This window comes from Catharus ustulatus, chromosome 20 (genome assembly GCF_009819885.2).
Source record: "Catharus ustulatus isolate bCatUst1 chromosome 20, bCatUst1.pri.v2, whole genome shotgun sequence".
NCBI lineage: Eukaryota > Metazoa > Chordata > Aves > Passeriformes > Turdidae > Catharus > Catharus ustulatus.
This window is the reverse complement of record NC_046240.1, coordinates 7829532-7856787: the sequence shown is the minus strand read 5'-3', so window position 1 is coordinate 7856787 and position 27256 is coordinate 7829532. Positions and strand designations below refer to the sequence as shown.

At 44.8% G+C, this 27256-nt stretch overlaps 1 protein-coding gene across 1 annotated transcript in view; it reads right to left on the bottom strand.

The window, feature by feature from the left end:
• RAB11FIP4 (RAB11 family interacting protein 4) overlaps positions 1-27039 on the bottom strand; it is a 120126-nt gene extending 93087 nt beyond the window's left edge. Inside the window, exons 1-2 of the mRNA XM_033076503.2 lie at positions 25025-27039; positions 23812-24017 (exon numbers count right to left, since the gene is read on the bottom strand). Of these exons, the coding sequence (XP_032932394.1) occupies positions 23812-24017; positions 25025-25226 (408 nt within the window). The 5' untranslated portion in view covers positions 25227-27039. The remainder of the gene's footprint in view (positions 1-23811; positions 24018-25024) is intronic.
• Between the last annotated feature and the right edge of the window lie 217 nt (positions 27040-27256).

Genomic DNA, 27256 nt, shown 5'->3' with positions numbered 1-27256 from the left:
TGTTGAGGACACCCCACAGAGAGGGCTGATGGACTGAGTCTGCCTAATGTGTTCATGGACCTGGTGCCTTTTTGTCCATGTTTTCTTAAAATCTCTCTATGAAGAGTCTGCCTGTGGGAGGAGGTGAACCTCAGGGCTGCAGCTCGGTCAGTGCACAGGGGGGAATGCTGAAGGAAAATTGAGCTGGTGCCAAACAAAATGCAATGCAGGTGCCTCAGCAGCAGCAAAGAGATGCTCCTCCCCACCACAAACCTCACCCTGAAAAGCCAGCAGCTCCCATATCTCTTAATCGTCCTGGTTTGGACAAGATCCATGCATTTCCCGTAAGATTAGGAATAACAACCTCGCAGGCAAGGTGTACAGCTATTATAGAGATGGGCACCCTGCCAGCACCGACTCTGGGATGGACCAGAGACAAACACAATGTCCTGGATGGATGGCACCATCTCCCCGTGGCTGGACAGCTCCCTGCAGGTCGCTGTGTCACTGCACAGCCTGCACACCATGGAGAAGGGAGTGATCCTGGAGATGCTTTATCGCACTCTGGGAGCCATCTGGATGAATGTGACCTGGGACAGGGCAATTGCCATTCAAGTACACACACCTAAACTGAGTCACAGTGAAATGTTACACCTGATGACAGCTCGTCCTTGCGGTTCCTTCCAGGTGTGCATTTACATTTCTCACAAATAAAGGTCAATGCATTTTTATTAAATGACCACGCTCTGCCCAGACAGAGAAGCAGTGAGGTGGGCATCGAAGTAGTGAGGCAGCCAAAGAGCCATCACATCATCAAAAGCTCACAGGACTGGGTTAACAAGGGGAGGGAAGTAGACAGGAGGGGGAAATGCTCCCTTAGCATCGTTCTAAACCTGACCTTGAGCAAAGCCAGAAGCAAGGACCTTGACGCAGGAACCACTTGTACTGTATTATACAATGAAAGTCATGCTAGGAGAATTTAATGGCCATAAAATCTGTAAATCACCAAAACCACTGGGAGACTTTTAACTCTAAAAAGTGCTTTTGCAATCAACTTCTAAACCTTTCTAAACAACCCTTTCCCCATTATTTGAGATTATGATGTGGATTGAAATCAGACTTGTCTCAGACCAAGACCTTCTCCACATGGATGACACTTTCTAGCAGCCACCATCACTCAGAAATGGTCCCACAGTCAGGACTCCCTATAGCACAGGACATTCTACACCTCCACTGGTCCAGAACAAATCTCTTCATAGCCAGGTTTGTAAAAGCCTCATTAGGTAGGATCAGTGCAAATGTGAAGTGTTGAGGATTTCAAACAGGAAGTGTTTTGATCCTGCATACCTGCTGGTCTCAGCAGCTGTGGGGTTTTGGCCAGTGCACTCTTGGGTTTGGGCTGTCTATCATCATAGAGTTCAGAAATGCTGGTACAGACTCTTTTTCCAAACCTGTATACAAAGGGTAACTTTCCACACATCTCATGTGGGGAATTCATCACAGGAATTCCTCACTTCCCTTTCTTTGCAGACTTCGATGGGGTGAAGAGCCACAGAACAGAATACATTACTTCTGGCCCAGAGTTTACAAAATATTTTTTCTCTTCACTGTAATAGGAAAACCTCTTGAAAGTGACCACCAGGAAAACCTTGCAAATGCCTCTCAAAACACTGCAACCAAATCAGAGCCTGCCCAATACAGCTCTGTGCAGATATCCTTGGTTTCCTATTGAATGGAGCCTACAAGGAAGCTCCATGTCTCTTTGAACAGCATTGCACAGTTCTTCCATGTAGTTTGCATCCAGCAGTGAGATCAGGGAAAGCACCAAGGCTCCACAAAAAGGAATATTTTGTCAGTGAAAAAAAAAATGCACCATGTATTTGGCCAACAGTCAGGCCATGAGCTGGCAAAGGAGGCAATTTCCCTCCTCCAGGGTGCTCTGTATCTTGATGATAAATTCTTGTGGCTAAATTGCTTCTGGCTCCCACCATGTGTCTCTGCTCACTGTGTATTTACACTGCTGCACTGGTGAGAATTAGGGAAAGGTACAATAACTGAATTACTGCTGCACTTGCAGATAACAATGGCAAGGCCTTATAAAGGCTACACATGCTTTGTCTGGGATGAAAATGAATAAATAATAATAATTAAACAAAAGAATATAAGAGCATAGTGCCCACTGAATGGTGCACCAGGGAATGGCAGCATCAGCTCCAGCCAGAGGTCAGTCTGCCAAGGAAACAGAAGGCAAAACTCATACAAAGGGATGAAATATTAGGAGGTGATATTTCTGTCCTTGTTGCTGTCAATTTTAGGGAATGTGGGTGAACAAAGGACTCAGGAAGATGAACAGCAAGTGCTGAGCTCAGGGAAAGCTGCAGAGTTTTACTGAGAGCCTTCTACCAACAGACCTCAGCCTAGAGCTGCACAAGAGCTCGCTGGGGAGGCTGGCACGGGTTGGAATGAAGCAGGTGCTGCCTCACCAGTGTTTTGGTGTCAGGTGGCCAAACCTCCTGTGGGCTGAGATCCCCCCAAGCCTTGACCACCTTGCTGAGGGGTTCTACAGCAGACAGGGTATTTTGGGGACAACCCTGAGTCCTGAGATATTATGAGAGACCAACAGCCAGGACAGAGTCGCAGTCACACAAGTGTAACCCTGAGTGGGCCAACTGTGGCATGGAGCCACAGCTCAGAGAAGTGCCCAGGATCCTTTACACTGACCTGAACACCTCCTGGTCAGGGTGCAGATCTGGCAGTGAGGAGAAGACAATTGCCATCAAGTCCTTCTCACCCTTGGTCAAACGTCTCACAAGCAGCAGCACTCAGCAGGAGAAGTGAGACTTACCATGGGATTTGACAGAGATCAGCAGCTTTTTGCAGCTCTGCCAGAAGTGTATCAGTGAGAAGCTGCAAACTGCAAGTGTCAGACTCCTGGAAAATTGTTTCTCTTAAGGATTTTCTGTTGATTCTCTTGGCAGTGGAAAAAACTTTCCCTATAACATGGGATACTATTTTTCTAGGACATTTCCTTTCTGCACTACATCTCTAAGTAAGTTTTTCATTCTTGACCTGTCAGAGTTCTCTCTAGCCTTTCTCATCTGGTTCTGAAGCATTTTCCTGTGCCTGTATTCCAGGATCAATTACTTGGCTGATGGAAACAGAAATGCCTCCATTTACTCCAGAGGACACTTGCTACCTGGGCTATTAATATCCTGCTGGACATCTAATAAAGATATAAATTCAGTGCTAATACAGTGTGCTGAATTAAAGCCTTGCAGACTAAAGCCTTAAGAGGACCTGTGAATGAGGTACAGGCAACAGCTTTTCAAGGTTTCTCACCCTGGCCATTCCAGCCTAAGACAGAACCTCTGACCTGTGGTCTGATGGCTCATTTTATGCTTGGATACTCTGCATACTGACAGCAAAGGGAATCTGTGGCAACCATAGCTAAATTTGGGTTGCAGGCTAGTGCCTCAGACAGACAATCTGTCACTCCTTGAATAAATTATCTGCTCAAAGAAGAATGTAATACAATGCTGTTCTCAAAAAAAAAATCACTCTTTTCTTGTTGTACTTCTGTGGTACTTCAAGTCCCATCCACTGACTGCTCATCTGTGGGAGTTTGCAAACACAGCTGAGGCGTTTACTGCCCCAGGGTCTTCCTTCTTCATCATTCAAACACCAGCAACTTCTCACACAAGAGACAAGCATCACCCAAGCCCATAATGCCAGGAAGCTGCCTCTGGAGAGAAGATGTGACTCTGAAGCTTTAAGAACAAATGGATGGGAAGTAAAAGTGGGAAGAGGAGAGGGATTTCTTGTTCTAAAAGACACAGTGACACAAAGTGCAGTCAGATCTCATCTGTAATCACTCTGCATCAAGCAAGTGTCCATGCAGCAGAGTGCTCCAAGATTCTTCTTCCATCTGTGACACTGGAAGAATATCTCCAGAGAATAAGAGTTGTCTGTACAGTTCCTGACATGTTTTTCTCTAGCCCCTACTGAACTTACAACAAACCTCCATCTTTTACAGAAACAGAATCTTTTTTCCTGGATTCTGCTCTTGTCCTCACTGAAATCAAAACTCTCCAAGTGCTTTTAAAGCATCTAAGTATGGAAAAAATGTGTGCCTTATCTGACAGGCCATGGTTTAGGCTGGGCAGGAACTGCTGGCCCTGCTCCAGTGTGAGCATAACTGGTATAATGATAATTCTGCCTGAATAAAGAGCTGAAGACTGAACTCCTTGGGAAAGCCATCTCAGACTGTTGAATATGTTAAAAGAGGTCAGCTAATAAGTAAATACTCAATTAAGGAAGGAGGGCAAGTAATTAGTAAGGCTAATTCTCTGCTGAAATAGTCTGGATGGTATGCAAAACTCACCCCACGACCACCTTCCATACAAAGTAAGTCTCAGTTCTTGAAAGAGTAGCTCAGCTTTGAGCAGACCTGGGCTAAATTACCAACTCAGCCACAGATTCAGTGTTTTGGACATGGACAGGTCATCAGATTCTTTTCGTGTCCACTCCCAAACTCCCAGAAGTGACAGTAAGTACACACTGAGACAGACACACAGCAATGACTCCAAACCTGTGTGCACACACAACTTTGTATACATTAGAGCAATTACTTGTGGCAATTGCACTCCAAGAACCCTAAGAGGCCAAGCAAATGCTTCTCTATCTGTAGATTTCTTCTTGAAATAAGTCCTATGTGAAGGAATCTCATCACTGAAAAATAAAACGTTATTCCATTTCAGGCACTGCAGCAATGCTACAGTGGGAAGCTGGCATATAGCACAGACACATGAAAAGAAGCAAATGTCTTATGCAATATTATATAAAAACCATTAGGAACACCAAGCCTGCCTGCTTTGAACCTGCTTGGCCTCTGATCTCATCTACTGCAACGCAGCTCCACAACTGACATGCAGAGGTGGAGAGATTCTAAAAATAACCAGTGCAGGGAGAGGGACAGAGGCATGGGAGGAAAATGTTTCTTTGGCCTGGCTGACAGACTGGGCAGCAGCTCCCAGTGCCCAAGGAACACCTGGTTCCAGTCCTGCTCTGTGAGCAGCCCTGCACTCCATAATATCCCAGTGCAGACCATTTCTGGAATCTAAACATGGCCCAAATACATACATAAGACATGCAGAAGGGATTTTTTTGAGTCTGAGGACAAGCCAGAAGTTGTCAAATTATCAAATCAGCCAAAAGAGAAAAGAGAGCTCTGACATAAGACAAAATTTAGTTGTCAGTGAACTGATGTAGGACATCACCCTAATGCTAAGTCAAACATACAGAGCTCTAATGCAGTAACAGGGATCTAATCCCCAGCCTGGTTAGCTTGAGCTCTCTTACATGAGCAGTAAAACTGGAACAATTAAAAAAACCAAAAAAATCCTCTGGTTCCCCAGAACAGACCACCAAACCAATCCAAAATCATGTTCTTGTTTATAAAGTTTCCTCCTCTGCTGGACTCTTCCAGGGCTCAGATTTGAGTCACAGCATCCTGTCACAAGTTTATGGCAAGCTGGAAGAAATACTGTTTTTCCCCCCTTCCCAATCCCATTCTCATTTGACTACAGCATATTCTAATTCTTGCACACCTGGTGCTGCATAATGGGTGCTGGGAAAAGTAGTGAAGGTGCTGTAATTGTTTATGCAGGTTAATGTCCCAGCACACACAGCCCATTTCATTCAGAGCTAAGCTTACACAGTACCTGGGAACAACTTGCAAGCAGACATAACACCCAGATTTCATCTAACACTTTCAACAACTTTTATTTTATCACTGACATTGACTTCAGGTTTCTGCTGAGAGATGGGCAGATACAGTGAGAGCAGGAGATTAGGCATGAAATCCCACTAAAGCTGGCACAGATGTGCTGCATCCCAAATTCTGCCCTTGCAAACTGAAAGTGTGTCCTGACAGAGCTAAAACCAGACAGAGTAGTCTGCCTAGATGTGCACATCTTCCCCAGCCACTCACTACAGTGAAATCTGAAACACAACAGCAACACACCCAACACTGTGCACAGCACCAGCTGTAAGATTTAAGATTGGCTGTAGATGATAAGAGCAAACAACAACAAGAACAAATTTTACTTCCTTCCCTATAATCAAAGGTTTTCTTGCATTCCTTGTGCTGCTTTCCCCTAGTGAAAGTAACAGAGGACAGACAGCCTGTAGTTCTCATATAATTATCAGTTGTCAACTCATCTGAAAGACACCCAGAAAGGCTCCTGCTGTGTCAGATGTACAATTAACTTGTTCTTCTCTAGCAAGGGCACTGCATGAGTGAGAGGGCTTGGAGGCTCTTCTTTCTCCCAGCAAACACATGACAAAACTGTGCTCTCAGTTCAAGCCTGGGAATGGCTCCAACTGTTTTTACCTCAGTATTAGTCTCAGTCCTTCACTGCACTGTCATTGATTTGCATGGAAAATCAGTTGTTATCCTACAGCCTCAGACTGTGGTTAGTGCTTCAGCTGTGTCCTGCTTTGTGGGTGGCATTTGCACACACTTCAGCCCAAGCCTTGCAGGGTAAACTGCTTCTCTCATACCCACTGTGTGCATGGTCCTCTCAGACTCACAGGTGTCCTGCACTTCACAAGAAGAAACATGTTCAAGCACACAGAGAAGCTTGGAATCCTGCAGACATGCTGGCATTAACCTCACCTTACCACAGTGTACAATAAACATAATTTGGTTTATTTGATGTAACAAACACAACCTCTGCTGCTGCAGCTGATCAGATCTGTGTTGTCATTTCATGGGCACCTGAAAAGTCCTCTTGGGCTTAGATGTCACTTAGTGCTCACCAGAGTATCACACTGCATGGCAGATTAATGCTCCATATTTATCCAAAACATTCCACCAACATCCACAGGCAATGTCTGGACTGCCTAGAGCAATCCCTGAATATGGGCTCAGCACTGGTGTGGATTTTGTCCTTAACAGCTTTTGGAATTAAGAGAGAGAAGCAGAGGCACAGGATATTGCAATCTCATGGCCTGTTTAAAGCAAGTAATGAGGGGTGCAGTGCAAGAAACCGAGGAGAATGGAATATTCAGAGGGCCATGTGGCAGCAATAGAACATCACATTCTGCATTACTACTGAACAGAACACTTTATCAGATGTGTAGTGGTTCCACATGCCCACCCCAGAAATAAGCTTATGTCACACACCAATTGCTGAGCAGAGAGGGATCTGCAGCCAGAGCCAAAACCACCATACATCAACTGCTCCTGGTCCTCAAAAGGGCAAGATTTACACACTAGACAATGTCAAGATAAAGCACTAATTAAATAAAAGTGAAAGTCACTGAAAATTCTGCTTGGCATTTTTTACTTCATAAAGATAATGGAATAAGCTCAGGACCTGCCAAAAGAAGAAAGGAAATATGCCAAAGAAATCACATCTAGCACACAGCCAGTGAGCTCAAATTCCAACAGCAGAAAAAAAGGCAGCAGCAAATCCTGTGCAAATAAGTCACCAATAAAGATTTGGAACGAGGGAAAACACTTGATGAGCTGCTGAAGTCAAGCCCAAACCGGGATCAGTGACAGTAAAATCATGGAACTAATCTGAAGTATTTACTCTCAGAAGTGGAAAAATATTACAAATAGAGCTTTGAAAGGGATGCATATTCCTAAAGCGCTGGATTGCTGATGCAGTCTGAATACTGAGCAAGCAAGGGCAGACCACACCTGCCACACTGTCCCTTGTGCAGATGTTTGTGCTCCTGCTCATCCACCAGAAGAGCTGACCCCAGCAGCACTCCCACTCTGCACTGCAGTGCTGAGAAGCATGCTGTGATGTTCAAGTCTAGAAGCCTGTGGGCAGCCAGGGAGCTGCAATGTGCATGGAAAAGGTCTGTCAGAAGTGGTGCTAGAATGGGAGTTCAGCCTTCCACTCCTGGCATGGAGCCCAAACCCCATGGTTAGTAGCAAGGGGTGGAGATCACAAACAATGCAGGAACCACTCTGACCATACCTGGGAAAAGATTCCCTGGAGCTGCTATTTTCATGCACAACCAGAAAAGCAAGAGTGTGAGTGAAGAAAAGCTCCCAGTCAGGGAGAAGGTAGGCCAGGATGTGACCAAAACATCAGGATCACTGCAGGGCTCCAAAGGATGACTGACACAGACACAGCTTTCCCCTGTGGAGGGCTGTGGGGCTGGGGGCAGATGGTTACAGACTCCTGCACAGCACAACTGGGCTGGCATCCACCCCTTTGCATCCTGTGCACAGAAACAGGGAAAATCCTGCTCAGGCAGAGACACTGGGCAGTTTTTCCACATCAACTGTTGTGGAAAGATCTCTAAGAAGCAAGACAGAGACCTGCAGATATTTAAAACAGCATTTATTAATCACTTCCTTGTTTTTTCTGTATAAAGCTACTTAACTGCTTTGGGAATAGGGCTCCTGAGTTTTAAGATAAAACTGCTACAGCTGCTTTTTCTGTAAGAGAACCATTACAGGTCTGATTCCATCAATCAGCGTTTTATTAATGCTCAGTTACACCAATGCTGAAGTAATGGAAAACAGAATTAGACCCTTGAAATGTCCTTCAATCTGAAGGAATAAAATTCCTAAAGAGAATTCTGTCATCTATTAACAGGAAAGGATATTTTTTTTTCCTAGGTGGTTTTCCACGAGGTCACTAAAGCCTCTGGTTTCTTTTGTTCATGTTCCAGTATTTTTAAGAGTGACAGAAGACAGACAGGTTCTCCCTCTTATTATTTCTTTCATGCCAGTGAAAAACAGAGTATGAGGCTTCTGGGGTTTCCAGCAGCAAAGACCAAAGATAGTCAGTCTAAGATGAAACACCTTTGTTTTTGTTTGAAAAGATCAATCTTACCACAAGGACAAAGACATGGAAAACACTTAAACAAGTGCTCTACTTGCATTGAAAACTTTTAATTCAAAGGTCCAGGTTTGGCTAAACCCAGTTCAGACAAAACTGTGAATCTTGCATGCAATCAGAACTGTACCTTCCTTTATTGCCACAGACACAGCAACCCTGTCTGTAAAAATGCAGACTTGAGCTAGGTGTAAGTTTTTGTTCTTCTTGAGCAAGAAATTAAGTCAGGAACAAGATCTGTCTTTAAGCAGTCAACAGAGGTTCCAGATACAGCTGTCACTAGCAAAAAAAAGTAAACAGTGCAGAAGGACATGTACAGTAAGTGCAGTGATCACAGTGTTCAGCCACTGCTCATCAGTCTTTTGCATTTAGCAATGCAGAGAAATCTGCTGAGACACTTTGAGACTATTTCCATCCTTCTCCCTTCTGCATTCACTACAGCTCATCCATTAACATTTCTGCTGAGTGCCCTTTAGCTGATTTGAAAGTGCCAGGACTGATTGTTTGCTGAGCCTGTCCCATAATTTTAAAATCCAAGCACAATTTAAACGTACTGAACAGGCACCAGGAAAGGTACCTTATTCTCTTCCACTCTGTCCCAAAGATTCTGACACTTACTGATTTTCCTTGCATCTATTTTTAGCTCTGTCCTAACCACCATGGTCCTTGGTAAAGGATGCTTTTCTAAATATTTGGCTGATCCTCTTCCCCTCCTCTCCAAGGCACTTATGGCAAATAGATTAAGCTTTGCTCTGGCATGCTCTGTGGACACAGGGAACCCTCCTAAAGTCAGAGGAGCTCCACAAAGACTGGAGGATGACCACAGTATCTTTCTCTAACTTTACAGACTGGTTTTCAGGAGTTGGTCAAGCTCTGGTCATGAACACTCATGGCAGAGAGTGAAATAAAAAAGCAATTTATGTCCACTTCATCAATACACATTCAGACTGTTTACACCAGGAGAAAGTGAGATGCCACGTTTCAGGTGGTGGCTTCTGACAATGCCTCACCTTTGATTTAGGAAGAAGATGGGATGGGGAAAATTCATATAAGGAAAAAGCCATTTAAAGACAAAGAGTCCTGAGAGCTGTAAGTAATTTGGCTGATTTCCTGACAGATAGAGATATGACACTTTCACATGATGTCTGCTGTGCTGACTAATGCACCAAACTGTCACAATGTGTTGACAGACCTTCCCTAGTGAAGAGGAACCTGTTTGTTTTATTGCTAATCCTCCTACTGTAAATCAGCTTCATGAACTTGCATATGTCCTTTTATTCCCAATGCACAGATCACTCAAGGTGCAGACTTTGTTACATAGGCAGTGCATACAGTCTGTACACCTGGAGAATTTCCTGCATAAAATTTCCTGTTTCTCAGTTATTCTGACTAACCAGATTGCTCTTCACTGCAAAGAGCAGGGCTCTCTGGAAATCAGTAAGTGTATTTGCAGCTCACCTTAGGTGTGATGTATTCCAGCAAGTTTTCTGCACCTGGGTTATTTTAAAAGGTCAGATACAATTGCAAAGTATAGATGGAGGGTACCTATATCAAAAACCTTCTCTTGAGTGTTTTATTTTGTGGCATATGTGTGTGAGCTTCCTCACTGCTGTCTGTGCCTCAGGTAGAGCTCAGAGAGCCTTAATAAAGTGATAGAGCAGTTTAATTTTCCAAATAAAATGATGATTCTTATAATTCACTAGATTTTATTTAAATATTTGAGTATTTTATGCCAAACAGAAGGAGTCAATGGCTTGAGTCACAGTGGCTAGCACTTGGCTGTTGGCCATTAGAGCCCCCAGTTTAATCAGAAATCACTGCACAGGAACAGACAGTGTTTGCTTCCAGACTAAGTAGGTTGTCAGAATATTTTGTGTTACCATCAGGTCTGACAGCACTATCTCAAAGTGTTGACTCAGACCTGTCTTCAAGATGCACTTTGGAACATCTTGATCAGCAAGCTCGTTTCCTTCCCAGCCCTGCTCTGCAGTTCAGACTCCCACCTTGCAGGAATGCTGAGCAGTTTAGCCCCAGTTCAGCACAACCACAGAGCCGAACTGTCAGTTCAGGATTTTGCAGGTTCAAACTTTCTGTCTGTCAAAAAAAACTTCCTGGTTCTCCATTTTCTATTTGCTAGCCTTATGCCCTTGGAGCTGTCTCTCAAAAACGTGGCCCTTGCCTTATCAGGAATATTATGCTACAGATTGGGAGGACTGATTCAATAATATCCTGGCATTCCACTCAAATATCTTAAACATTTTACACCTACTCTCAGTAGCTTTTTCCACTGCTTAGCTCTCACAGGTAAGAGAATCAAACAATAACTGCCCTGTTGAAGAAAACCTGTAGTAGTGAATAGAAATTGCAGATTTTTAGTCTGCTTGTAGAAGTTAAGAATGAAATGTACTTTTGCTGTAGAATTCTATAGTAAGGTTAAAACCCTAGCAAAATGTCAATTTTTATATCCCTCATGCTTGCAGATTAATTTCCAGTCAATCCTGTTAAAACAGATGCCCCAAATGATCCAGGACTTTTTAAGGGGAAAAATATGGTTTAAATGCAACAGCTGTGTGCATTCAATTTGAGCCTTTTTACTGAACCCCACTCCTGTTCAACAGAAACTATCAGTGCTTTTATCTTCACACACCCAAACCCTACTAACATCCCTGGGAGCACCCATCTCAGTGCTTGGCACAGCTGAGGCCTGATTTTCCTCTCCTTCATTGTCTTTACCAATTGTATAAACTCTGGCACATGTTTCAGCCTATCCATCAGTGCCTGGCTACACTCAGCCAGAGGAGAAGCTGTGCAGGTTATGCCAGACTTCCTTGCAACAATGCTGGCTTTAAGATCTTCCCCCGCCTTTCAGAAACCTAACACCTTGTATTTTGTTTTGTTTGGTTTGGTTTTCTTTGAGTTGATCGATTTTCAGCAGAAGTAAGCTTGTCAGCATCACAAGCTCTGGAACTGCTTGCTGTAGTATCAGTGGAACGTCAGAAGGTCCTGGTTGCACACGGATTATAAACTCAGCCTTGGTAACAAACATGTTCTTCCTTTTTCCCCACTTCAGGAGGTGTTGGGCACTTCCAGGGCTGCCCATACACGAAGTTCCTGTGGCAGGTTAATACGCACTGCACCTAAACCAGGCACGTTCCAGATCAGCCCTGTCACCTCTCCTGCTTCGTCATCAGCTGTGATTCATTCTTGGCACATGCAGAGCAGTGAAAGGCTGTGCCCAGGAGAACTTTGCTGAGGTGTTGTGTAGACCCTTTTTGATTAAAGATTTTCACAGTACTGCCAAATCCTTTTTTCTTATCCAGCTACCTTGAACTCAGATTTTCAAACTAATTCCACAGAGAACTCTGGCAAGAAATCTCTATTGCAAGCAAAAACATTGAACATAAAACACTTCATAGCCATGTTACAGGCTATTTTTAATTTGGGCAACTTTGCACCAGCAACTTTATTTCTCTTCCCCACCACCTTTGTGAATAGTATTTTAAAAATGAAGAAAATAGGACTTATTACAGGATGCTGAGTTGCTCAAGGGTGCCTAGAAAAGTAATGTATTTTTTGTTTGCTCCTGCATGATCACAGGCTCTACAGTGCAAATCAATGCCATGACTTCTCACTGAAACCGATTTTTACCTTCTCAAACCTTGTGGTGGTCAGAAGAACCCAGGGGAGCCACCTGGGTGGCTCCATCAAATACTTTCTGTTACTGCCCACATTTGAGCCTTAAATTAAAACAGAGCCTGGTGCTGCCTCTCTGCCTGCAGGGCTGGGGTGAGCAACTGCTCCCAAATTGCTCTGCAAGCTACTGGGAGATTCCAAATCCCCATCTAACACCTGTTCAATTGCATCTGATGTCCACAAATGGTGATAAGAGGCCACCAAGCTCTGAGCATCAATACAGCATGGTAAAACCTAAACCCATGGTTTTCTAAAGCACCAGTTGCACATTTGGTGTATCACACCGTTGTGTTCCTATTAGCAGCATCAAAGAGGAACAAAAGCAGGGATGGGAGCAGCACTGCTCTCTACCACTCCAAGACACTCCTTTTGTAATACTTGCTGACTGAGAGCCAGGGCTGCTGCAATTTAAGCCTTCCATGTGGCAGACCCTGAATATTCATTACCTATTAAAAGCTTTGAAAGTGTAAATTCATCCCACAATCAAATGAACCGATTTATTCACACAGCTGAGTCACACTCATTTACAGGCTGTGACCTAAATCTATTAATCCAGCATCAAAAAAAACCCAGTCTATTTTATTACTTTATTTTGTTCATACTGATTGAGCAAAGATGAATATTTTAAAATTGTGAGGGTTTTCCTTTCAAGCAGTGCTGACACACAGCCTGTACTGAGCCTGCTTTCCTTGCTGTCCCAAGGAGTGGTGCAGACATTGCTCACGTTATCTGGCATGGAGTGACCCATTTAACAGAGAGAGCACAAAATCTTCATGGGAATCACATCAGCTCTTTACTAAGAGTCTCTGAAGTGCCAAGCAGCAGATAACACAGAAACCTCTCCTAAAGAGAACTATAACTCCCTCATTAATAACAGAAAGCACAACAGCCAGTTCTGATAGAGGGGAAAATTGCTCTGTGGAGAGCAATGTGTTATTGTGTCTAGCACTTCCCGAGTCTTTTCCTAGGGCCAAAGCCTCTGCTCTACCTGGGGAAATAAAATCACAATTTCAAAAATGACTGGAGTTTTTTAGAGCCACTGACTTTTAGCAGAACTAGAGAATCATTAAATACAGTGTAGGGGGTAACATTTAAAATGCCATGGAAATGTAATCTTTTGACAGCCTCTCCTTTCCTCCCCATTTGATAGCAGTGATACTCCTGGAGTCCATCCCTGATATCATAAACAGCCCCATGAGCCACTGGAGAAAGATTGAGTTCTTAAAAGGTTGAAGTTCAGTCCTGTGCTGAAATTGCAATCACAATCTAATTACAGTGTGCACTGAGCATGCTTTGGGTCTTCAAATCCATTTCCATTCCAGGCTGGCAGTTTACTCCTAGAAATCAATTCTTGCATGTGGGTATTAAGACACACACAGGTGCTCCCTCAAACACTGACACCCTGTTTCACAGGGGGCACCTCACCAGTGTTTCCTTGGCATTCATTCACTGCTGTCCACATGTTTGTAATCCTTTTGAAATGGACATCCTTCTTCCCCCTTCCCACGAGGATCCTTCTGCCCTGCTGGTTTAGGGAAGCCACAGGTGAGAGTTGATGGTGGCACACAGTGCTACTGACAGCAGGCTCACCAAAGTTAAGCAGGAGTGATGACAGACTGATTGCAAAATGGGTACGTTTCTATCAGCAGCAAGAGTGGGAGAGAAAACACAGGGGGAAAAGAAGAGAAATTAAAGTTGAAATAGTACTTGGTTAATTAAATAAATACCTTCTGTGACTGGCACACGTGTTATTCAGTGAATGACACAACCTTCTAAGGCACTGTGAGCTGCAAAGCAGTTACACAGTGTGAAAAGGGAAGGGAGGTACCAGCTCAGTGAGGTTCCATCTCACAGGGACTTCAAAGGAGAACACACATCTTTATCCAAAATCACCCCTCCCAAAAGGCCATTTCTGCAGCTTTGCTCTGCAAAGGGTGCTCAGCATGGTGTCCTTGTGGGCTCAGGAAACATCTCTGGAAGCCAACAAGAGTAAATACCAGTGTCTCCTCAGCCATCCTGTGCCATCCAGAGGTCTGGAGGATGATCCTGATGCTCATGGTTCTTCCAGAACAAAGTCAAACAGGGCAGGGGGTGGCAGGTGTCGTGTGGTGTAAAATCAGACCTAATGTTTCACAACTTCATCCATGGCAACCCCTCCCCCTGTAAAAAAGGTATTTGAAATGTGCCTCTTTACACTTCTTCCCTAAAATAGAGACATCAGCAATTTCTTGCCATGGGAGGACTCTACCCTCCTACACTCTTCACCCTGTGCCATAAATCCAGGGAAGCAGCTCTATAGAATAGTGCAACATCTACAAAATGCAAGCAGTGTCAGGCACTGAATTAGGAGCAGTGCCACCAAACAGAATGGATTGCTAAAGATCTGCTGCAGCAGCCAACTGCAATAAACCCAAAGATAATTTAGAGTCACATTATCCCACCAACTCAATCAAGCAAGCTTTTTACCTGAAATGTTGTGTAAATCATTTGTGTTTACCACCACTTAGACCAATCCCTCCAAAGCTCCCTTCCCTTCCAAAAAGGTGATATTTTAACACAACCAGAGCTTAACAATCACCCTTACTTAAATACCCAAAAGCACAAGCCATGGTGAGTCCAGAACTGAAGCTGTCCCTGAAGATGGAAGGAATAAATCCAGAGAATAACACAGTGAGGCCAGAACACCACACATTACTTCAGTCTCCAGCAGAAGCAGTGCCCAGCAAAAGGCAGAGCTGTGATGCTGCAGAGTGACAGTGGGGACTGCAGTCTGTTGCACTATGAATCCTCCTGCATTAAATATCCCTTCTGCCTGGTGCCCTTCTCCTCCTCAAACCATTCTGTGGCCCCAGGCAGCAGACTGAGAGCAGCAATTTGGCCCTGCACCAATTCGGTGCCAATGCATCGAATATTCAGTGTCTGCCCCAAAGAAAGAGCTGATACAGAGCATCACCAACCTCCAGCACCCACCCAGGGAGAGCCAGACAGGAGTACCATGAGGATGTTTCCACACACCAGGCTTGTCAGGCTTCTGAAAATGCATTTAGAATGCCACAGGGGAAAGAAAATTATTTCTGGGGAAAGAAGTGCAGTTTGCAGTAGTCAGGCCAAGTGTACAAGAAAAATACAGTAAGAGAAATCACATGGGCCTACACACACAGAAAAAGCAATCTGTGCCGTGACCTTTCACAAAATACAGGTAATTTGTGAATATTTGACCTTTTTTAGATATTATCTGGGTGACTGTCTAAATCAAGAAACAAATGATCTGCATCTGCCAGCATTTGCACCACGACAGTGCCTTGACCTGTGCCAAATTCTCTGTACATAGCAAATTGTCTTTCACCCATTGGAAAGACATCATGAGCTTGGTTAGAGCCAAAGCTTCCAATCTGGCTGACAGATGTCCAGAAATCCTCTGAGTACCAGCAGAGTCATCAGCCAAGGTGACTACAGGACACAAGAGAGGTGGTAGGTTATTGATAAAGATCATCATCTGCCACCCCCAAAGTCACACCAGCAGTTACAGGTGCATTGACCTTCAAATTCAGACCTTCCCAAATGACAGCTGTCAACAGCACACTGCTCAAGCCAGTTCCATTCTCTCTCTAAAGAAGCCACATTGGACTGTTTGATTGGAAGCAAATATCACAGCACTTTCCAGTGAAATGCAGCCGAGTGTGTAGAGGAGTTTGTGTTTGGCAAAGAGCTCTCAATTCCCAGGTGAGGAGGTAAGATGCAGTTATCCTTGGTGGAAACTTCCATGCCTTGTAATTGCTCAGCAGGAAAAGCAAAACTGACATTATCAAAGCTCCTTTGAAGATGTGTCCCAGAGCACTCCTCAATTCTTTGTTTTCAAGCAATCCCAAAGAGAGCTGAGGATTGAAGCACACAATTCACTCTTCACGCTGGAGGCTAAAATTCACAAGTTTCCCTCGTGTCTGGCTGCAATAAATGAATCATAGCCAAACAAACATTCATGGATCATAATCCTAAATTCTCTTGTACCACACTTTAAAGCTGCTCCTGCTTCCTGCACAAACTCACTGATTTTCTTTTCCTGCAGGTTACATTGTCTAGTCTCTTACAGGGCTTGGCATTATTCATGGTTTTGCTTTACCTGTTGCTTTATTTTCCCCACAGCTCTGGGTAACTGCAACCTGAACAAAACTCTAATTAGGCAGAGAACTGAACAACGTATTTTCCTTTCCTCCAACATCCACGAAGTCTCTGCACTCAATACATAACTTGGTAAAAATTGATTTTTCAAGCTTTCTTACCAAGTAAAGGAAATCAAAAAAATTTATTCTTTTTCATGTTTCTTGGAAGAAAATGGTAAAATACTTTGTGTTGAGCAAAATTTTATATTTTGGAGCATTTTTACTTCTTGTTTGCCAAATATTCAAGTTTAAATTTTGTCAATAAAAGGCTAGCTTCAAATGAAATCCATCAAGATATCATACTTACAGAAAATCCCAAAAGGTGAATTACATTCCTACTTCTTTAAGTCAAAAATGATGTGCCAGACTCATAAAGCAATTGTTAAGGAGTCTGCATAAAATGTGCAACAAAATTCTCTTACAGGTTTTTCCTGTTCTCAGTAGGTTACAACACTGAGAAAATTGCCTTAGCAACATATCCCAACACACACATCCCATATATTAGATTTAAAACTGCCCATATAGTCACTTACTACTAAACTAGCAAAGTCACCAATAGTTTCTCAAATCTATTAATACCATGCAAAGCTGTTTGCATGTTTGTTTGGATATTTTATTGTAACAATAGAAGTGCCACTGGAAAATAATATCCCATGTTCCAGAAGCCATCTGCATCCCATTGGGGAGGGTGAGCTCATCTGGAGGTGATGGAACAGCACCAGAATGTCCCTCAAAGGGGAAAACAGCCAAGTTTGACAATGCAGATGGATGTGTGATATTATGGAATACTTATATGTAAGTACTGAAATGTAGATAATTCTGAAACACCCCTCATTCCACCAGGCCAATATTCCAGAGCACACCATTCCAGTACCTTTCCTTCGAATTTCAGGAACACTAACACAGAAAAGTCTCACTTGTTTCTTAGCTTTTCACTTGACCCCCTGAAACCATAATACTTCACCCAAACTGAAGTGTCAAAGCAGCTCTAAAATCCAAGGAGTACACTGCAATTTTTCCAGTGCCCTGTGCATCGACCCTGTCTCCCTGGCTGTACTTTGACCCCACAGTTCTGTCCTGTCTCTCATTCTGAGGCTGAACATCCTTTAGAACTGAAATGGATTCAAGGCTTAGGAAGGAGCCCTGCTATTTATGGTTTTAAATGCTCACAAAACGTGAAAGCAGCACACATAACTCCACAGAAACACTTGCATCCTCTCCAAGTGAGGCACTTCAATTGCATCTTGAGTAACAGGTATCACACAGCGCTTGGTTGACACTCACACTGCTGTTGTAAAACCATATGTTGGAGCAGTAGTGATTGTGCCTGACGCTCTTTTATCATTCATGTGCTTAATCACACCCTGCTCTGAGTTAACCACGCTCAGGGATGGGTGTTTATTCAGCAGCCTGTGCCAGGATCGAGGTCTGAGATCATGTGTGTCCCCAAATCCCACATATTTGAGGAACTGTTAGAACTCCTGAGCAGACATTCTAGCTCAAAAATCAGATAAGGATTTTAAAATGTTTGTGAATATCAGCGTTAAAATCAGATAAAATTAAAGGAAACTATACCGTCGACTGTACAGAGAATAAAAACATAAAACGTTACAAGGTATTTGATTTGTTTCCACTTCGTGGCTACAAAAGCACTGCTGCTGAGTATGAGTCAATCGTGCTAAATGGCAGGTAACAATGCAATTTAGAAGCCAAAAAAAAAAAATATTCTGTATTGGGGATCACCCCCACCAATACTAGACAGCAGTGGCTTCTTCTCCCTCCAAGACTTACCCTCCCTTTCAGCAATTTGGCTTAATTTGCTTTTCAGAGCTTAATCATATTAGAGGAATAGAATCAATACATGTGAGAAATCCGAAATCCTCTGTAGGATTTGCAAATTTCTGGAGAACATGCAGGCGTATCACAGACAAAGAACACCAATTTTACAACTTAACAGCATGGACTGAATCAGGCATGGAGGGAGAAAAATTTACATAGAAAATATCTGGCCTTGCCTGGCAGCTGAATGTTTTAACACACCACTTACATATGCTACTTTCCATACTGTACTCTCTTCTATGCTTCATTCATGGCTTGATTTACTTTTGCATTTAATGAAAAGTCAACACAACATCACTGTACCTGTGCTAAATGCAAACAATGGGGTAGAAATAAAATACAGCCAAAATAACAATTGCTAACAATTCTGAATAACAAGAGTTGCTATCAAAATTGATTGCCTTTCCTTCAGGCATTAAGAATATACTGTTTCAGCTCACTGACTTGTACAGCAAAACACAGCAACAACCAGTTCTTAGCTGCACCCCTCAGAGCTCCTACCTTTGAAATGCAAACATTACATAACGAATTAAACTCATGAGTGCACAGCAAACCTACAGTTCCCCTCTCCACCACAGCACTTTGGCAAACATTTCATTAACACTAAGTACCAGGCTTGCTTTATGTCAGCTAGAAATTTAGAAATACATACTTAGTTTCAGCATACACCAAAAGGCTATTTTAAACATATACACTGCTAGTTCATATTGAATTAGGAAGGCTACAGTGGCTGTACTTTGACTAATGCATAAACTGAGTACCCCACTGTTTCACCTCAGAACTCTATTTTTTTCCAGTCATTGTAAATTATATGAAACATCTGGGTCATTAGCAAATAGAGTTTTAAGGAATCTGAATGTGTGGCAGCCTTGCTGCTGCCTAGAAAACACTGTCACATGGGACTGCTCTTTGTATCCTTGTTAATGTCTAGGAAAATTTTTTTTTTTTCTTTTGATAATTATTTCTAGGAAAAGCGAAGAAGTATACCCTTATGAGAATGGCAGTATCACTTGGTAACACCCTTTTGTTTCCACGTTTCAATGCCAAAGTCTCTTTTTCTCGTGGCTGCAGACTCGTGTTACCAAGAAGGGATGGAGCTACTCTGTCACTGTGCACAATGACAGGAATTTTGGTTCCTTTAATTTCTGGGTGCAGCTCTCAGCTGCAACACTACAGACAACAGCCTGAAATTCACCCAGAGCCCTCAGAAAGACTCTGGATTGTCAGGCAGTGAAATCACAGTGCTGAAACTACAAGAGAAGCTTCTTCTGGAGTGGTTACAACAGAAGGGCTGTTGGGAGTATGACAACCTCAGCTCCAGGGAGACACCTGACAGAAAATCAACAGAAAGCACCAGGAGTGCCATTAAACTCAGCCACAACCACAGTCTACAGCTGGGGGAGCACTTGAGGCTGATGCCTGTAACTTCAGCCCTGAATGGGGCTGATGATTGAAATTAGCAACAAACACCTCCCTTCAACCTTTCCTTTTAGCCAGAATTTTTCATCTGTTCATGAGAAATATGTAAACTCATTTTTAGCTATTTCTGTTCTACACCACTAATAAACCATTGGCTTTAAGTGAATTACTGTCCACTAATGTGAATAATTGATATTGGCCTATATATTTTATTAGCTGCTGAAGCTCCCTTTCAATTGTGACACTCCTTCAAGTTGCTGAGCAGATCTCACCATGACAAAGATGACTGTGTGAGCACCTGCATGGTTTGCACACCTCCAAAAGGTGTTTACCTGCCTCAGAAAGAAGTTGCCAACATGCTCAGCTTACTTCAGTTGTTGCTGAAATCTGAGTGTGGAGTTTAAGTAGAATGTGGCATAATGAAACATCAACTGGCACTACCCTGAAATACACATTCACACAATCCACTGCCAGAACTGGGGCTTGCTGAACGTGTCACTCACAATGCTCCCAGACACTTGGCTGCTACTGCAGCTCTTCCCAGTGAAAGGGAACCAGATGGTGAGTGACTCTTGGCATTTCTCAGTGTTATGTGAAGTGTTTCTTTAGCTGGTGAGCACATGCCATCCAGTCAAGTCGCTTTGGAAACAGCCCTTCGTGTCTTTCTTCAGATTTCTACACAAACGGCAAACACCCCATTCACAAAGAAAGTCAAACCCAAGCACAGAACCAAAAGTCCCAGCTTGGAGTTTCTGTTGTCCTGGAGACAAAGAAGTATCTGTGAGGGATTTATTTCATCCTTTGGTCCTGTTACAGCCTCTGAGCGTTCAATTGCTCATCAATATCCACAGAGAAAGATTGATGGAGACAACTCAGTTAAATGCCCACAGTCAGATGGGATGAACAGAGCCAGAATGCCCAATTGCCTAAAAGTACGAGTTCCACAACTGTTTTTATATGCAAGCAGTGCTTGACAGCCAGTCAGCTCTGCTCTAAATTCAGGAATTTAGAGATTCTGTTCCTGACTCTGCGAAATCAATACAACCAAATCCCTTTTTCCTCTAGTTGAACCACACGCTCTGCAGGGCAAGGCAAAAGCTTGCAAGCAAACCTGCTGGAATCTATTAAAAGCAGAGGCTTCAAAAGCCCATTAAAAATAAAATAGAAAAAAAAAGTTAACCAGAAACATTAAAGTTTATTATTTTGACTGTGCAGGTAAGGACTGCTTTGCTTGAAGGGAAAGCTGCTGCCTTGCTGCAATGTTTTTGCCTTGGGGCAGTTCTCAGAGAGTTGTTATCTTTCAGGAATAATAAAATTCAGCATGTTGACTACACCCCACACACATACAAGAAAGAAAAACGAAACAGAAAGAAGAAGAAAAAAAAACCCAGAAAAGGCTAAATGCCCTACAAACCCTACTGAAGTTAGTAATAAGAATTTGTAGACTCCAAACTTTGGATGGTGGTGGCTCTGAGGAGGTAGGGAAGAGGTGGAAAGCTGTGTGTACCCTTAGACACATCTGAAGGGACAGACACTCTCTCATTTCATAGACATGACCCCAGTCTATTGTTAATAGGTGTCAGAATTACACAGTGCTACAAAATAAGACCTTTCCTGTGGCCAGGTGAACTCTATAAACAGAATAATATTCTGTTTATATTTGGCTGCACATGAGGGCAAATCGATCTTCCACTGATGCCCATGGAAAGATTTCTTTTGAATGTAAAGGGAGCTGAGGTGGATGAGGCCCAAGAAGTTTAGCATAATCAAAAATATAATTAATTTTCATTGATAGTAAATAAGTTCTAATGTGTTAAAGGGAACTGCTCCCTGAGACTCCTGGCTCCTTCAGTTTAATTTCATGAGATGCATTTCCACACAGAACTTGGTAGGTTCCTGCAGATGCAAGGTTGAAAACAATGTGTTACTTGGGAGAGCAGATTCCCACCATCTCCCACATCAACTGTGATTCATCACACAAAAAGTTCACTCTTAACAAGCCATTAAACTAGAGTAGTTCACCTACAGTGGTTGTTCTGGAGTAAATCTGCCCTTGGAAAATTGATTCTGTATTTCACTAGCAAACCTCTGGCTAATTTACAAATCCCATTTACTCAGCTGCTCCTTTGAAGTCAAGGGACTTCCAACACCAACTACCAGGAACGGGGGAGTAAACCAGAACAAGTTATATTATCACACTTATAGACAAAGGGGTAAGATGTATAGAGAAGGTGTCTCTGTCTCAGGTTTACAAGTATCTTATCAAACACCACTGGCACTCTGTCCTGTGCCTGCCCAGCAGGGCAGCCCATCCTGAAACTATCACCTACAACTGCTCCTTTTCTAGTGCTGTCTTTACTGCGATTTCCAGTTTTCTCTTTCTCTCCATTTAAATATTTTTCAAATAATACACTCCAATTCACTCTAAGCTTATGGGATCGTTACCCAAACCCTCCTTTGCATCTTACAGAAGACTCACTCCACTCTTGCAACCTGAAAGATTTCTAAACCCTAAAAGGATTGTTATGACCATCACTGTCATCCTACTGCAAAACAGCCACTGGAATTCCATCAGTCTTCCTCAGTGCTGCACAAGAAAGCCACTGATCTGCCTCCAAACAAACACGCTAGTGCAAAAAGAAATTTGGATTAAATTTATCTGGCAACAAGGATTTAAAAATACTTCTATTAGTTTATATAAAATTGCACAAGAGACAAACCCGAAATCAATAAAACTTGTTAGGATTACTCACTTCTTATTTTGCCCTGTTAAAACACCAAACTGCAGCTTCTCATTAAGAAAATGTTTAAGACCTATGACTATCTGTAAGTAATAAGCCTTCTGTCTCCTAATTTCCTGATTTAATTCATAAACTGTGTTTTATTACGAGCGACAAGCTAGAAATAAGTGATTTGCTCCAACAATTGCTTGAATTCACTCTGGCTTTGCTGCCTCTTTGTCATCCCTCTATAAACCACTGTTTTATTAGCTCCTCACATTAATTTGTTTTATTGTAATTTAAAAGGTTGTTTGACGCTGGTTTTCTGAACCTCATTGTAGCTTCACTTCTCCTCTCTGGCACCCGAAGTTGCTGGTGCACATTGTGAAACATTGAACAGCAAAGTGCAACATCCCAAGAGTTCTCGTAGGAAAGCGTTTCTTGCTGGTTCATTTCGATTGAATCACCGAAGGGAGCAGCTTCCCACCAGCGCACGGCGTTGCCCTCCTCGCCTGTGGCCCGAATCCCTCTCGCATCCACACTGATGTCACGATTTGCACCGGTCCCACTGACGCAAGGGCCCTGCCGAGCCCGTGGCGCGGCTCCAGATTTGCGCTGTGTCACTGAAGGGCTGGGGGGAGGCAGGGCTGGAGGAGCCCTCGCCCCCAGCCCATCCCCGGCGCTTTTGGGGTGCCTGGACAGCGCTTCCCTGGATATCCAGCACTGCCGGGTCCGCTCCCTGCGCGCACCGAGCCCAGCTCAGCCAGGACCGGAATAAAAACAGCGCTCGGAAGGCACCGCCACCGGTCCCTGTGCCCGAGGGACGGGGATGCTCCGGACCCCTGGGAAGGAGAGAACCGGGCGGGCTTTGGGGAGGGCTCCACGGCAGAGGGGGAAGGCGGCTGATGGCCCTGGGAAAAGGGGGTCCAGGCCCCACGGGGATGGCTCCGGGACCCCCGGGGAACGGAGAGAGCCCGAGGCACCCGAAAGGAGCGGGACCGGGCTGCCCTGAGGCACGACCCCGGTCTGCCGAAGGGACGGGCACCGCGCTGGGGACAGGGGTGGGTCTGGCCCGGGCGGGGTCCGGCCGGACGCGGCAGGTGAAAGTTGTGCGGGGCCGGGAGTCGCCGCTCTCACCTCATCCCCTTGGCCGAACTGCAGCCCCAGGGCCACGAAGTGCTCCACCCGGATGAACCCGTCCGCATCCTCATCGCACACGTCGAAAACCTCCTTGAGCTTCCGCAGGAACCGCAGCAGGCTGGCCGGCTCCATCGCGGGCATTAGCGGGAGGCCGGCGGCACGGCCGCGGCCGCAGCAGCCATGATCGCCCGCGCCTTCAGCGGGTGCGTGACATCAGCTCCGGGGAGCGGGGCGGGAGCGACGGCGAGAAGGAGGAGGAAGGGATGGAGGGAGGGATGGAGGAGAGCGCAGGGAGGACGCGAGCCCCGGCGGAGGGAGGGAGGGAGCGGCGGGCGGGGGAACAATAGGGCAGAGCTGAGGATGGCGCTGAGGGAGGCGCGGCCGCCGCCAGGGGGCGCCGCCGCAGCAGGGAGGGGACGGGGACGGGGAGGGGGACGGGGACGGGGGACAGAGAGGGGGACAGGGGAAAGGTGAAAGGGGGACAGAGAGGGGGACAGGGGAAAGGGGGACAATGGGACTGGGACACAGAAACCGGGACAGGGACGGGAGGACAGCGGGAAGAGCGGGACCGGGGACACCGGGACCTGGGGGACAGGAGCGACAGCGGGGGACAGCGCGTCTGGAAATAGCGGGATGGGGACACAGAAACCAGGGACCGGGGGAACAGCGGCAATTGCAGGGAAGCTGGCCGAGGAGCGAGGGAGCGGGCAGGAGCGAGGCGGGATGGCCAGCAGCAGCAGCCCGGGACGCGGCCGGCCCGGCACCCCGGGACTCTGCGGCAGCGGACGGAGCCTTTGCAGCCCCTTCACTGCTCCGTACCTCGGTCCGACGCCCCAAATAAAACACCAGACACACTACAATATTTTTTCTTAGACATCAGGCATTTTTTCTCAGAGAAAGCCTGGTTTGAACAGTTCCAGACTAGAGGGGAAAAGCCGAGTGTGAAGGGTTAAGGGGTGATTAAGGCGAGGCAGGACAAGCGGAGCTCCCCGCGCTCCGTTGCGCTCAAGCGAGCAGGCAGAGCCCTGGGAAGGATCCCGTCATGGCTGGGCTTGGCTGGGCACTGACACTGCCCACCCCCGCTTTAATCAGAGCTAACGAAAGGATGTCCCTGCCTTTGCAGGATTCCTCGTTAAAGCCGCCTGCAACTGCTGTGCTCCATGGCTGGGTTTTAATTTGATCTCTGCTCTGCCCCTTTTCTTTCTCTCAAGAGTGTTTTGGACTGCCTTTGAAGCCCACAGTGAGCTGCCGGAGAGGAGACCGGGGATGGTTCTGGTTTCTGCACTGTGCCTCGGACCAGGCATGATGGGTCCAGCTCCTGGGGAGGAAGGAGCTGTGGCTGTCAGGCTCAGGTACTCAATGCCGCTGCCAGCACTCCCTTCCTGCTGTAGATGCATAGTGCAGATGACCATCAATCACTGAGTGACGTCCTGGAGGTGATTGATAAAGCTGCCCAGCTAAAATGACCATGTAAGTGCTGCAGGTTTTGAATCGAGACAGTATCCATTCATTTGCTTCTTGCAGTAAGAGAGGTCCATATGGCCTTTAACAACCCTGAAAAATCCATGATTAGAGCAAGCTGCTCAAATTTATCTCCTTTGTAGAAACCAGTGTGTTCTCAGGAAGTTTTATTTCTTTGAGCATGAGTCTCTCATCCCATTTATGTGCAAATTCAGGGTTTGGAAAGAGGACAGCTTGACAGCCCTGTAGCCTGTAAGTCAGTTGTCAATCAACAACACAGTGACAGCAATACAATTCCCCATGTATCCACCCTCAGAGAGATAAGGAGCTGATGCCAGAGTCTCTACCACTTTGATCTTTCTTTATTTTTACAAAAAACCGTGGAAGAGTTCTCCTTTCCCTCACTGATGTACTAAACGGTCTTTCCAGTCTGGGGAAAAAAAAAAATCAAAGTGCAGAGATCAGATATGAACCTTGGGAAGCAAAGAGTTTCTGAAGAGATATGAAGAGATGTGAAAAGAGAAGCAGAATATTTGATCAGCAAACTTCTCTGAAGCTGTCTAGTTAGAGTAGGATTCTTAAGATGTGGGGATATTTAGCTTTTATCTTGAGACCCTTGAACTCTCCAGGTTATATGGGGATTGAGCTCAGCACACCCCTTGGGGACACCTATTCAAAAATCTATGAGCTGGTACCCCTTGGAGTTGTGGGAAGACACCTGTGTGGAATCAGCTCCTGTTAGTCTAACTGCTCTGAAGTGAGTTCAACCTCTTCAAAGGCTCAGAGCACATCTGTGTCACTGTCCCACCTCATTTGATGAGATTGTCTCAGTGACTCCTTGCTCTGACTCCCCTCCCTGTGTGCATGGAGGCAGCTGTGCTGGCTCAGACTGGGAAGTGGAGTCACAATAAATACTGTGGTAGGAAAAAAAAAATAAAAGGAATATTCCTGTTTGTCATGAGCAGAGGAAGAGTTCCCACACCTCAGAGGAGTTGTGCTCAGTTTCATGAAATCCAGTTAATTTCTACTGACTCTCCTTCAGCTTCTGCTGGAAGATGAAGGAAAACTTGGTCTGGATATGCAAGGAGCAACATGGATTTAGACCAAAAGTGTCAGCATTAAAATCTGTGTCAATCTTGCACTAATTTGGAAGGGTTGGATGCAGGGGAAGAAGATTTGGGTTTAGACACTATGGTTTGGGGAATTAGTGCTGAAGTCTAAGAACTGCCACAGAGAGCCTGAGTGCCAGCAAGCACTGGAGGGAAGCTGATAAGAGAGCTGCAGAGGTTGTAGAAGCTGTCACTACAGACAGCTGAATATGTCAAGCAAATATCTGACAGCTGGGAGATGATTTGATAGCACTGAACAGGGGAGAATTGGGATGAAAGATGCTGTCAGCAAAGGTCTGTGATCCTAAACCTGGGGTGTCCCATGGGGGCTAAAATCAGGACAGTGAACAAAACATGTGCCACCCACATGCTGGGCAGCTGCTCTGCCAAGGTGAAGTTTGTAGGGCTGAGTCCAGGAGGTTGTGTTTTACTTCCACTGGTGTAGCTGACAATGCTCCTTGCTCATCCCTGCTTCTCCACTTCTAGGTAGGACACGAACCAGTGGACTGTTTTTCCCTACTGGTATATCTAACTACTTGGTTAATTAGAGATATTTGACAACTTCTTCATTTGACTCATGAAATATGTGAAAGAAATATTTTACATGCTCACTCTACTTTCCTTCTAGAACTTGAAATACAACTAGTGATGGTGCTACCATATTTGCCTGCTAAGAATAAATAAATTGCATACCACAGGCCATGGCTGTCATTTGCAGGATTTCTTTACCATCAGCTTCTTTTCCATCAATGTCAGTTCCACTCACACAGCAAATTGTAATGTGGTGTCAGAAACCGTGTCTAAGGAGGGCACTCTCAGGGCTGATGGCCCTGCCCACAATTCTGGTTGTGTTCCAGCAAAATCCAGAGACC